This window comes from Amphiura filiformis, chromosome 9 (genome assembly GCF_039555335.1).
Source record: "Amphiura filiformis chromosome 9, Afil_fr2py, whole genome shotgun sequence".
Lineage (NCBI taxonomy): Eukaryota > Metazoa > Echinodermata > Ophiuroidea > Amphilepidida > Amphiuridae > Amphiura > Amphiura filiformis.
This window is the reverse complement of record NC_092636.1, coordinates 44,734,260-44,746,124: the sequence shown is the minus strand read 5'-3', so window position 1 is coordinate 44,746,124 and position 11,865 is coordinate 44,734,260. Positions and strand designations below refer to the sequence as shown.

At 38.3% G+C, this 11,865-nt stretch overlaps 1 protein-coding gene across 1 annotated transcript; it reads left to right on the top strand.

Moving 5' to 3' along the window:
• Nucleotides 1-427: 427 nt before the first annotated feature.
• Nucleotides 428-11,219, top strand: LOC140161041 (uncharacterized). The gene is made up of 5 exons (XM_072184423.1): nt 428-513; nt 7,889-8,059; nt 8,301-8,348; nt 9,467-9,534; nt 10,533-11,219. Exons 1-5 carry the CDS (start codon nt 476-478, stop codon nt 10,697-10,699), a joined length of 492 nt encoding a protein of 163 aa, XP_072040524.1. The 5' UTR covers nt 428-475; the 3' UTR covers nt 10,700-11,219.
• The last annotated feature ends 646 nt before the right edge of the window (nt 11,220-11,865 follow it).

Sequence of the window (11,865 nt, the reverse complement as noted above, 5' to 3'; positions counted from 1 at the left end):
GGAAAGCCGGAGAAAGCCCAGAAAAGCCAGAGAAAGCCTAGGAAAGCCGCAGAAAGCCTAGGAAAGCCAAGGAAAGCCACAGAAAGCCTAGGAAAGCCGCAGAAAGCCTAGGAAAGCCAAAGAAAGCCAAGGAAAGCCGGAGAAAGCCCAGAAAAGCCAGAGAAAGCCAAGGAAAGCCAAGAAAAGCCAGAGAAAGCCCAGAAAAGCCAAAGAAAGCCAAGGAAAGCCAAGGAAAGCCAGAGAAAACCATATAAAGACGTTAAAAGACACCGAAGGATACTAAATGACATACAAAGACATATTAGCATAATAAAGACACAAAAGGACGTTATTGTTATGTATATTATATGAATAAAATATGAATAAATGTATACAATTAACCTTTAACCTCATTTACATACTTGTGAATTCTGTATGATACACCAACCATTTCATAAGACTTTGCGTTGAGAGGTGAGGCTAATTCAGTAACAAAATGGCGACGCGCATAGCAATTTTCAACGCAAAACAAAAGTAAGTCAAAAATACTCCTACGTTTTCTTATATAAATCTTAAGAAATAATTTGGCAGGAAATTTCAATCGGAAGAACTCGTGCGAATCACTCAGATCACCAAAAAGTCCCAAGTAAGCTTAATGTTATTTTAAGCTTACCTATTTCTAGGACTAGGTAACCCAGGCAAACCTTCATCTCTTCTTCTTCTTCCTTATAAGTGCCTCCCTCATATGTATGAGTATTGTCGCACTGCGTACAGACAAGCTGTACTTATTTTTTACTCTGGAACCCAGAGTAGATGAGTGTATTTAGGTATCCCAGGCAAACCTTAGTTAACACATTTGCTAGTCAGCGAAATTCGCCGAGACCGGGGCCCAAACACAATGCATATTTACATAGAAATTTGAATTTTTTTCGAGAATAGGTCGGTGAAGGAAACCTACATAAATATGTTTTCTATACTTCACTTGACCCAAATATATGATTTTTTATGGTGATAATCAAGCCGCACATGGAATTTTAGAGGATTTTGATAGCAGTTCCATTAAAAAAGCTGCTATCGCCATGAGACTAAGATCTAGAAACACCCCGAAATGCCGCTTTTGGGGAATTTTGCTAGCTTAATCTTTTTGATGAAAGTCAGTCTTTGACAAGATGGAACTTTTTGCTACGGAAAGTGCTATGAAAAAAAAGGGTTTCAGTTTTGGCTTTGTTTACTCAAGGGCTTTAATTTGATATATAAAATGATGCAGTTTGATGGCAAATTTGAATTCACCTAGTATACCTAGTGTATTTTGAAGTACAGTCAACATGACCGGGATGATCCCCTGCTCTTTTCGAATAGCCTGTGACGTTCTTTATTACGTGCACACTACATTAATGTGAGAAAATATGCATGTACACGGGACCGACAGCTTAAAGTGCCCTCCGAAGCACTAAGGCAGCAAGTATAGTGCTATCCTATGCCTTAACCGCTAGGCCACGCTCTCCTCTTAGTTAACACGTTTGCTAGTCAGTCAAATTCGCCGATAATGTCAATGCATATTTACATATCTGTATCTGTATCTGTGGTTGTACTATACAACGCTCCCAATGTTGGAGCCAGGCGTATAGGGTAGTGTGCGCATACGGAACAAAGCTAGTCTTGGCGCAGTGTGCATTACTATTACGCTGACTTTCGTGATTCGGCGAGGAGGACGATTCGACCTCCTGGTTTGTTTACAAACAGAGAGGTAGACAAAAACCGTTCCGCTTGTCCAAACACTCAAGTATCAGAAGGATGGTCCACAATAGCGTGATTCACGTAACGTGAATAGGGATTAAAAAGCTGTCACGTAGAACCATGTGCTTCTATTGTCCAATTTGCCATCAAGATTTCATATGGAAACAGTTCAGACCCAGTACACGATCATGTCAGAAATTAATATTTTGTTCTGGGTCTGATTATTCGGACTAGTCTTGGCGAAGGTGCTGAACTGCCACTGCTTCCTTGAAGTTAGCTGGATCCTTTATCTGAGTGATATGATATGGTAGACTGTTCCAGTCAATAACTGTTTTTGGTAAATAAGAGAACTTGTGACAGTTTTTGGTGCTTGTTATGATCTGGTAGGCTGCTGGATGAGTATGCTGCGGTTGACGTGGGTTTGGTCTAAGCAAGTGATCCACCGGCAGAGCCAGGAGGCCCTCTCTGGCTTTCTGAAGAATTGTTAGTCTATTAGCATGACGTCTGTTTTGAAGGGTATCCCAACCCAAGTCTTTGATGAGATTTGTGATGCTTGTTTTTCTATCGTATGTGTTAGTGGTAAATCTAGCAGCTCTCTTTTGGATCTTTTCCAACTTGTTGATGAGATCTTTTTGGTGTGGGTCCCAAACTGCGTTAGAGTATTCAAGAATAGGTCTAACTAGGGACATATCACGCAGTCTGTTTTAATGGTTTGGGGCAAGAGTAAAGGTTACGCCTAATGAAGCCTAGGGATCTGTTAGCAGATGATGTTATGTTGCTTATGTGTTTTGACCAAGAGAGATTGTTTGATATATTGACGCCGAGATATGAGTGATTGTCTGTTTCCTCCAGTATGCATGCTCCAATCTTGTAACTATACATTTTAGGATTTCTGATGCGAGTTAACCTCATGACAAAACATTTTTTGGTGTTAAAATTCATTTGCCAGTCTTTTTGCCACTTCTCTAGAGTGTTTAAGTCATCTTGGAGAAGGATATGATCGGTGTCATTAACAATTTGGCGGTAGACGCACGCAGTCGTCTGCAAAAGTCTGACTTCTGAATTAAGATTGTCGGGAAGGTCATTGATGTAAGCTAAAAATAACAAAGGGCCTAGCACCGTGCGCTGAGGGACGCCAGAACCAACATCTGCCCAGGTCGAGTGTTCACCACCGACAACGACTCTCTGTTCACGGTGCTTCAAGAAATTTGAGATCCAGACGAGTAAATTATTTCGAATACCATATGAATGAAGTTTTAAAAGAAGACGGTTGTGGGGGACGGTATCGAAAGCTTTCGAAAAGTCCATGATGATCATATCGGTTTGGGATTTGTTGTTTAGTGAAGTGGCTAGGTCATTTACTGTAAGTATAAGTTGGGACTCGCATGAATGCTTGTTTCTAAAACCAAATTGTTTGTCAGTTAGGATGGAATGATTGTCAAAGTGGGTCATGATTTGTGAGTGTATAATGTGCTCAAGAACTTTGCTACAAATGGCGGTAAGGGACACTGGACGATAGTTGGAGGCATCAGAATGGTCACCTTTTTTAAATATGGGGGAGATATTTGCACGCAGCCAGGATGATGGTATCTCGCCAGTCTCTAAGGATTTCTGGAAAATGACAGTAAGAGCTGGGGCTATCTCCTCAGCAGCAACCTTGAGAACTTTGGCAGGGATACCATCAGGGCCTGAGGCTTTGTGAGGGTTAAGACCAGAAAGAAGCTTGCAAACGCCTTCGGATGAAATTTTGAAATCAGGGACGGATGGAAATGAACTTGGAGGTAAATGAGGTAAACAGTCTTTCTCCTGTGTGAATACTGAGGCAAATTGAGCATTGAGAATGTTTGCTTTGGTGTTGTTGTCAGACTCAAGCTTTCCTCTGTTCTTCAGAGTGGGAATTCCAATGGTGTCATTTTTTAGACACTTAATGTGAGTCCAAAATTTTTTTGAGGACTCGGTACAGATTGAGCTAATATATTTCCTGTACGAGTGTCTACTTTCTTTTTGAGTAGTTTTGCGCACCTCTTGGAAACGATTTAAAGTTTCCTCATTAGGTGACTTACGATAAGAGTTATATGCTCTTTGTTTTCTCTTATGCAAACGTTTAATCTTGTTACTAATCCATGGTGTCAGATTTCTTTTACTGACGTTACGAGAAGGGACATGCTCATTCATTACAGCATCAACTTTGTCAATGAACTCGTCATACAAATCTTCCACTGAGCACTTAGTTCCAGTAACTGTAACTCAGTAATCTTTATTTAACATTATGACATTATCTGATTACTGAGTTACAGATCGGTCTATTTGTATCCTTTTCGCAAAGAAGCTTATTACAGGTTGTCGAAAACTTAAAATTCTTCTTTCTCTAAATCACATAAATAACTTACATAAATGTAGTCCAATATGTGAACTTCAGACACTCCGTAACTATCCGCATATGGATGTCTTCATATTTTCACTTACAATACTGTAATTTGATGGGTTTTTTCGGACTTTCCACATTTCGTTTCACACTGTTTACATGGTGTGAATTTTGTGACGTCACTTCTGACCAGGGTTGCCAAAACTTTTTAGCCCAAGTTGCGGGTGTAGCCGTGAAATGGCGCCCAATAGCCAAAAAATCGCCCAAAATTTTAAAGTGGAAATAGGGGAGACTCTATTATCCCTTTTATTTTGAAATTTTTATATAATTTTTACAGTCAAGGTTTAATTCAACCTTTATCCAGAACACTTGTTACTGTCACCCACCGCTTGGAGGTAGATATAGGACTTTGGGAGCATTTATTACATAAATATACTATTGTAAAACTACGTCCATGCTGTTCTGACACAGCCCAAGGTGTAAGTTTGTAAACACGCCACACGTGTTGACAAATTTGACCTTTAACCTCACTTCCTGTCGACAACTTCTACTTAGAATATAACGAGACCAAAAAGTGCTCCTGAAATAATTGCTTTTACAACGAAATGAAGAATGCAGTGAAGTGTCAACAACAGCATATGAAAGCTTGTAGTTTAGAGGTAAATATAAGACATGATTTAGGTGTATATTTTTTATATATCATATTTTATGGGCCGATGAAGAAGCCAAATTTATTTTGCGAGAAGGACCAAAATTTACCGCAGCATGTCTTCGGGCCAGTAAATGTCAGTATGTTGAAGGATAGGACCGAAGACATGCAGGCAGGTCTAACTGAGCACTGAGAAGTGTCTCTGTTGGAAGTGGAGTCACTATACTCCTTGAAATCCGCTCTAATGGCTTCCAAGTCTGCCTTACTCCACATGAAAATTTTGTGTGGTTTTAGCTTGGCAATTTTGGGTTTAATGTTTATGGTGAGGACCGGTATGCTATCGTGGTCACTAATACCCGGGATCGTGGATGAATTCTCGACCAAGGTCGGGTTATTAGTGAGAAAAATGTCCAAAATGTTGTTGATGCGGGTGGGTTCACTGACCATCTGGTCGAATCCAAAGTCAGTAGCTAGATCCAAAAAATGCTTAGATAGCATAGCATACTGGGCGTTGGGCTTAACTGATAAGTTGTCCCAATCTATACCAGGAAAGTTGAAATCTCCTGCTAACCATACATGACCGCCCCTCGAAATCTTACTGAGGGATTCACGCAGCTGGTCAATGTAATCGGTAGAAGCACCATAAATTTGGGATCTGTAGAATGCACCAATGGTAATTTGCTTGGCACCTTGTAACTGAATGGAAGCCCATACCACCTCACAGTTTGAATCCAAATCTGTGCGGTGGGTGACAATGAGGTCATCCTTGAATGCAAGGAGAACACCACCTTTTTTTGGTCCAAAATCACGATCTTTCCTGATGGCAGTATAGCCAGGAGGAAATAGCTCACTACTATTCACAGATGAGTCCAGGTGAGTTTCAGTACCTACTATAATATCAGGTGAATGTTGATCTATGCAACAAGCAAGGTCCGCGGTCTTACTTTTTAGACCTTGAAAATTAACAACAAGAACTTTCAATTTTTGCCGGTTGTTACGGTTCTGCTTACGATCCTTGAACTTACTATGAGTTGGCGATGATGAAGCCAAGGGTGAACTAGGGAGTTCGCAGCTAGTATCATTGCAAATTGTACCGTCTTCGGACAAACAACCAAAGCTGTTGGACAGCTCGATATCACTATTTTGAAATAAGGAACTGGAGAAATTTGGTAAGCCGCACTGGCAACAAATCCATTCCATTTGACTACATTCAACAAGAACATTGTATGTAGCAGTAGACATGCTCATGCATTCGACGTGGAACCAGCCGTGACATTCATCACAGCTTACTGCACGTTGGTTCCATCGCGCTGCTTTTCCACACAAAACGCAGGGGTATTTTGGTGCGTACGGTCCCGGGTTGGGATGTAAGTCCCCGGCGTGCATCATGACCAGAAAGGAAATGGCTACTAATACCAATTTCATTGGTTGTTTACTCTGGTATAAGCCTATGGATTGTGACTTGTAACTCAACTGGCTGAGTAAGTTTACTATACCAGGAAAATGATGGGTATTGTATGTTGGTGACATGAGGATGTTCGAAGAAGGAAACGTACATAAATATGTTTTCTATACTTCACTTGACCCAAATATATGATTTTTTATGGTGATAAGTCACTCGCACATGGAATTTTAGAGGATTTGGATAGCAGTTCCATTAAAAAAAAAAAGCTGTTATCATAATGAAATTAAGATCTAGAAACACCCCGAAATGTCGTTTTGGGGAATTTTGCTAGCTGAAACTTTTTGATGAAAGTCAATCTTTGACAAGATGTAACTTTGCTACGGAAAGTGCTATGAAAAAATGGTTTTCAGATTTTGAATGCAAACAGTTCAGACTCGGAACACGATCACATGTCAGTAAATGAATATTGTGGACCACCCTTCTGATACTTGTTGACCTGGTCTTTTGTCTACCTCCATGACCTCTCTGTTTGTAAACAAACCATGATGACAAAATTGCCATCCTTGCTGAATAGGAAAGTAATATAACAGAGATTGTACACCCATTCTATGCTAATCTGTAATTTAGACTTGTCATAGACTCACAGAATTGAATTTGAATGACCTGTGGCACAATATGAGATACTACGATTAATTTTATTATTAACGTTCTGGTACCAGGTAGTCTCTCTGGCTGTACACAGATCTGAGCAGTACCAAAGACCTCTTATCGTCTTGATTTTTTTTTTTTCATAAATTTGTTTTTTGGTGTCTTTTAAATTTCTAAACCAAATTTTACGGTAAGTTAGGCCTACAGTATTTTACCGAAAATTACCTGGTAAGTTACCAGAGGTTTATTATTCTTGATGATTTAGAACACTGCCTAGAACCAGATTTTGCAATTTTTTTTTTTTAGGTCAACCATGAATGATCCTAGCATTTAGGTCTAGGTCCAGGAATTCCTGGGACTCGGTCCCTACCTTGATCCCATACTGCTTGGATGCCATTGCCAGGCCCACTTAATGACTGTGGAAGGCCATAGGTTTTAGATGCTCTCTTGTGTAATCTGAGCCTTATTTTTGAGCCTCTTATTCGACAAACTTCTTATCCACTATGTTTCTGTTAATGATGCATCTGCCGTCTGTCCATCCCTTGCCAGAATGAAGGAACTTGTCATGATTAGATTTACATGTCAACTTAGAAAAATGTCAACCTAATTATCATGCATTAGGACTTAGGTACCGTATTCATTCCAATAACTGCCCAGGGCGCTTAACAAAGTTATTATGGGTGGGCACTTATTTTTTACCTGGATTACCTCATTTTTTCGTAAGGGGCGTTTAATAGAGACGAATTCTCATACGTTATAAAAGGGTCCCGAGATGTTCTGGTAGATTTTCTGATGCAGAAAATGTATTGCAAATTTACTTGTAGTCCTCCACCTATTTCACTGTATCGACGTCTATCTGTCACTTCAACATTAATGGTAGTTATGGTACCCTTTAGCAAATTGTCAATACACTGGGTGGGCGCTTATTGGGGCATGGGCGCTTATTGGAACGAATACGGTACTTGTTTTTCAAATCCACCCACACTTATGTATGTTTTTGTTCACATGCGTGCTCGCAACTATATACATGAGATTTCACATATCAGTGACCCCCCCCATGATCAAAATTTAATATTATCTCTACACTTGTCTTATCTTATTACAGCCAAAACAAGGATAATGTCCGCTGTCAAAAATGTCTTGAGATGGGACACTGGACATATGAATGCACCGGTAAACGCAAGTATGTACATAGAGCATCCAGGGTGACCCACCTCAACAAGAAGGTCAAACAAGCTGAACGTCAAAAGATTCAAGAGCAATTTGCTCCAGTTGAGTAAGTAGTTTTGTCATGTTCATCTTTGTTTGTTTTTTTTGTGTCCATCTCATCTGATTATTTAGCCACCATCTGCATCTGGATACTATTATTAAAGCCATAAGGTATGTGTCTGATGTGCTGTAGGTCCCACAAAATACTGTGCAAAGGTGGGTACGGAGCCCTTAAAGCAGTTTCAACCATAACATCTTTCAGATTTGTGGCATTTGTAAATTAAAACATGTTTCCATTATGATTTCAGGATAAATGAGGACACTAATGTGAAAAAGAAGAAGAAGAAAAAGAAGAGGTATGTTTACATGAAAGATAAAAAGTATGAAAGTTCAAATGAAAAACACTGTTTTCTGCCATGTATCAGAACCATTATTCCGTTATTTATAATACCATTGTTGGTGTCATCGTCACCCATCAATCTTCAGCTTTCAACCATCATCATCCACCATCCATCATCCATCATTTATCATTCATCATCCATCATCATCCTTCATCATCATCAACATCCTCCCCATCATTCAGCAACCATCTTCATAGATGGATAGATCATAGATGGCTGTGTAAAAAACTGTAAATGTACATTCTACTCCCCATTCCAGAAATATACAGAACTAATTTTTTTGGATTAACAAAATATTATCCTGTTTTGCCAAATGAAACATAGCTAAATCATAATCCTTTAGTCCTTAACTGGCAATGAAAGTAAAATTTTAATATTTGGTCAATTTGTGGAAATAAGGGCCAAAAACATGCATGCATTTTTAGGGCGTTTTTCGACCCTTTTCGTATTCTGTGACAATCAAGCCCAAAGAATTGAACAAAGACTAATTTCAAGTCATGCATTCTAATTTTTGGAAAACACATTTTCCAATCTTTTTCATAAGCAATTAGCAAAAATAACATTTAATATTAAAATTATAAGCTAACTCTTACCCTATACTCAAGATTTTGAATGCTTAGACTTGTGCCAAGTCTAACAATTTTGTGATTATAATTGTAAGAAAACAAAATTGCATGTTTTTGGACTATTTTCCCGCAAATTGCAAAAATATTAAAATTTGACTTTTTGCCAGTTAGGACTAACTAAAGGATTAGGATTTAGCTATGTTTCATTTGGCAAAACAGGATAATATTTTTTTAATCCAAAAAAAATAGTTCTGTATTTTTCTGGAATGGGGAATAAGGCAATAGAATCAAATTAGTTTGACCTTTTGATCAACAATCGATGCTTGGTTAATCCACATTACATTATAACAATGACAAGTAAGTGACTATAATTATTAAATCTTTGTATGTAATGACTGATACAAATTGACCATTAATTCTGATTAATTGGTTGATATTTCATCAATTACAAGCAACAGATTATGACAAATGAAAAAATAGTCAAATAATACTCTTTTTTTACAACAGGTCAAGGAAAGCTAGTTCAAGTTCATCAGACAGTGATTCAGAATCTGACAGCTCAAATTCCAGCTCAGGTAACTATATAGATATCACTTGCTTTGTTTATTTAGTTTTCCATTTTATATGAACTTTGTAGAGTGTGGCGCAATGGTTAGGGTACTTGCCTTTAGTGCACAAGGTCCCGTTCAATTCCCGGCGGTGGCGATTTGCTGGGATATTGACTTGGAAAAAAAGTCTGCAATTAATTGGCAACCTCGTAGACTTCTGTTAAATTCAGACTTATGTTCTCCCCTTGGTTCATTTAGAATTGGGTAAATGAATCATGAAAGTACTCTGTCCTTCGGAGGGGACCGTGTGCAGAGAGCCATGTATCTCGCAGCCAGTTTCGAAAAGAGTAGGGTGTTAACCCCTGACTGTTCCCAACCTGTCCCGGTATATTCAAATGGACCCCAATGCAAATAAGCTGCAATAGAGGCTTTCTTGAGTTATCCAGGGTTGTCAAAATCCGAACAAATCAAATCAAAAAATATAATGTAATGTAAACATGTTCAGGGCCAATGACACTGCCAGATCAATGTTATGTAATATAATGTAAACATGTTCAGGGCCAATGACACTGCCAGATCAATGTTATTTAATGTAATATAATGTAATGTAATATAATGTAATATAATGTAAACATGTTCAGGACCAATGACACTGCCAGATCAATGTAATAGAATAGAATATTGTAGAATAGAATAGAATAGAATGTAAACATGTTCAGGGCCAATGACACTGCCAGATCAATGTAATAGAATAGAATATTGTAGAATAGAATAGAATAGAATAGAATAGAATAGTAATGTAATCATGTAATGTAATCATGTAATGTAATGTAATGTAATGTAATCATGTAATGTAATCATGTAATGTAATGTAATGTAATGTAATGTAATGTAATGTAATGTAATGTAATGTAATGTAATGCAATGTAATGTTTACCAAAAACATTACAAGTGTGATCCATATGATATAATGTAATCACTTTTAACTTCATTGATTCTTTTTTGTTTACATGCTTTATCTTTAGATTCATCAGAGAGTTCTTCCAGTAGCAGTTCGGAGTCATCCAGTGACAGTGATAGCATTAGCAGTAGCAGCAGTGATAGTGACTCCAGCTCATCTAGTGATGACAGTGACAGTTCAAACTCTAGTACTAGTTATAAAAGACATCCAAAGAAGAAGAGGAAACGATGATGGAAAGGATAAAATAGATACATTTGTAAGATAGTGTAGCTTCCTGGTATAACACAAAACTGCTGCCGAGAATTCTGACGAGTAACTGAATAACGCATATCCCGGGACGCATATATTTCAAAAGTTCTGAATTGCTGGTTGTGTGCAGCGTAATTACACTATTTTGCAAAGATCTTTTGCACTGGCTGACCGCTTTTGCTAATCATAAAGAACTAGGTCACGGCTGTGTATTTCGATGCTTAGCAGCATGTTCAGCGAATGAGGTGCTGATGTGATGATAACATGATTAAATTAGCCAATCAGAACACCATACACTTCAAACTGTTTTTCAAACTGGACAGTGTAAAGGGTCTTTGCAAACTACTGTAATTGTCATTATTGTGAGATTTTGTGTGTTGACACTAGAAGAGTCTTCTTTGGAACTTGTGAAGCAGCATATGCCTTGTGGCTGTTGGATTTTGAGACACTATATTGCTAGATTAATGATGTAGAATAAAACAGTACCAACTCCACCAACTCTGGGGGGCAAACCCCAGTCAGAACTGTTGCTCCCCAGAAAAAACCCAAAATTACAAAAGTTCCACTTTTGTGGTAATTTTGCGCAAAATTGGTTGATTTCCCCCTAAAATTCACTTTGCCCCCCTAATGCCCCCCTCGAAAAAAAATGTGGTTGCTTGCATTATGAGTTATGCAAATGATACGCACTAAGCACTGCATGCTCAAACATTTGAAATGCTAAAACTTAAAGATGCAAATTATCGTTTGATTTTGAGCCCTTGCTAATGAATATTGTGGGCTCCATAAGTGACATACCAAGATGGCGGATTTGCCATAGCATTACATGTACGTATGGTGCAATTTTGAGTCCATAATCTTCTGGTATAATATCTATGGTATGGGCTATATGTACTTTAATTAGAGACTAAAGTTGTCCATTTTTTAAGAGGCAAATTCTATTTTGTGAATTGCAATACCAGTTTTTAAAAGTTTTCAAATTGCAAAATTGCACTCTCAACATAGGCCATAATTGTTACTATTTGTTAGCAGGAATTTGTGCTTACGGCACACAGTGTCATCGCCCGTTATCTTCATGGCAGAAATCGCCATGATTGTTCTTCAATAGCCACACATTTTGTTCCGACCTGTTTAATAGTTTTGAGACGCAT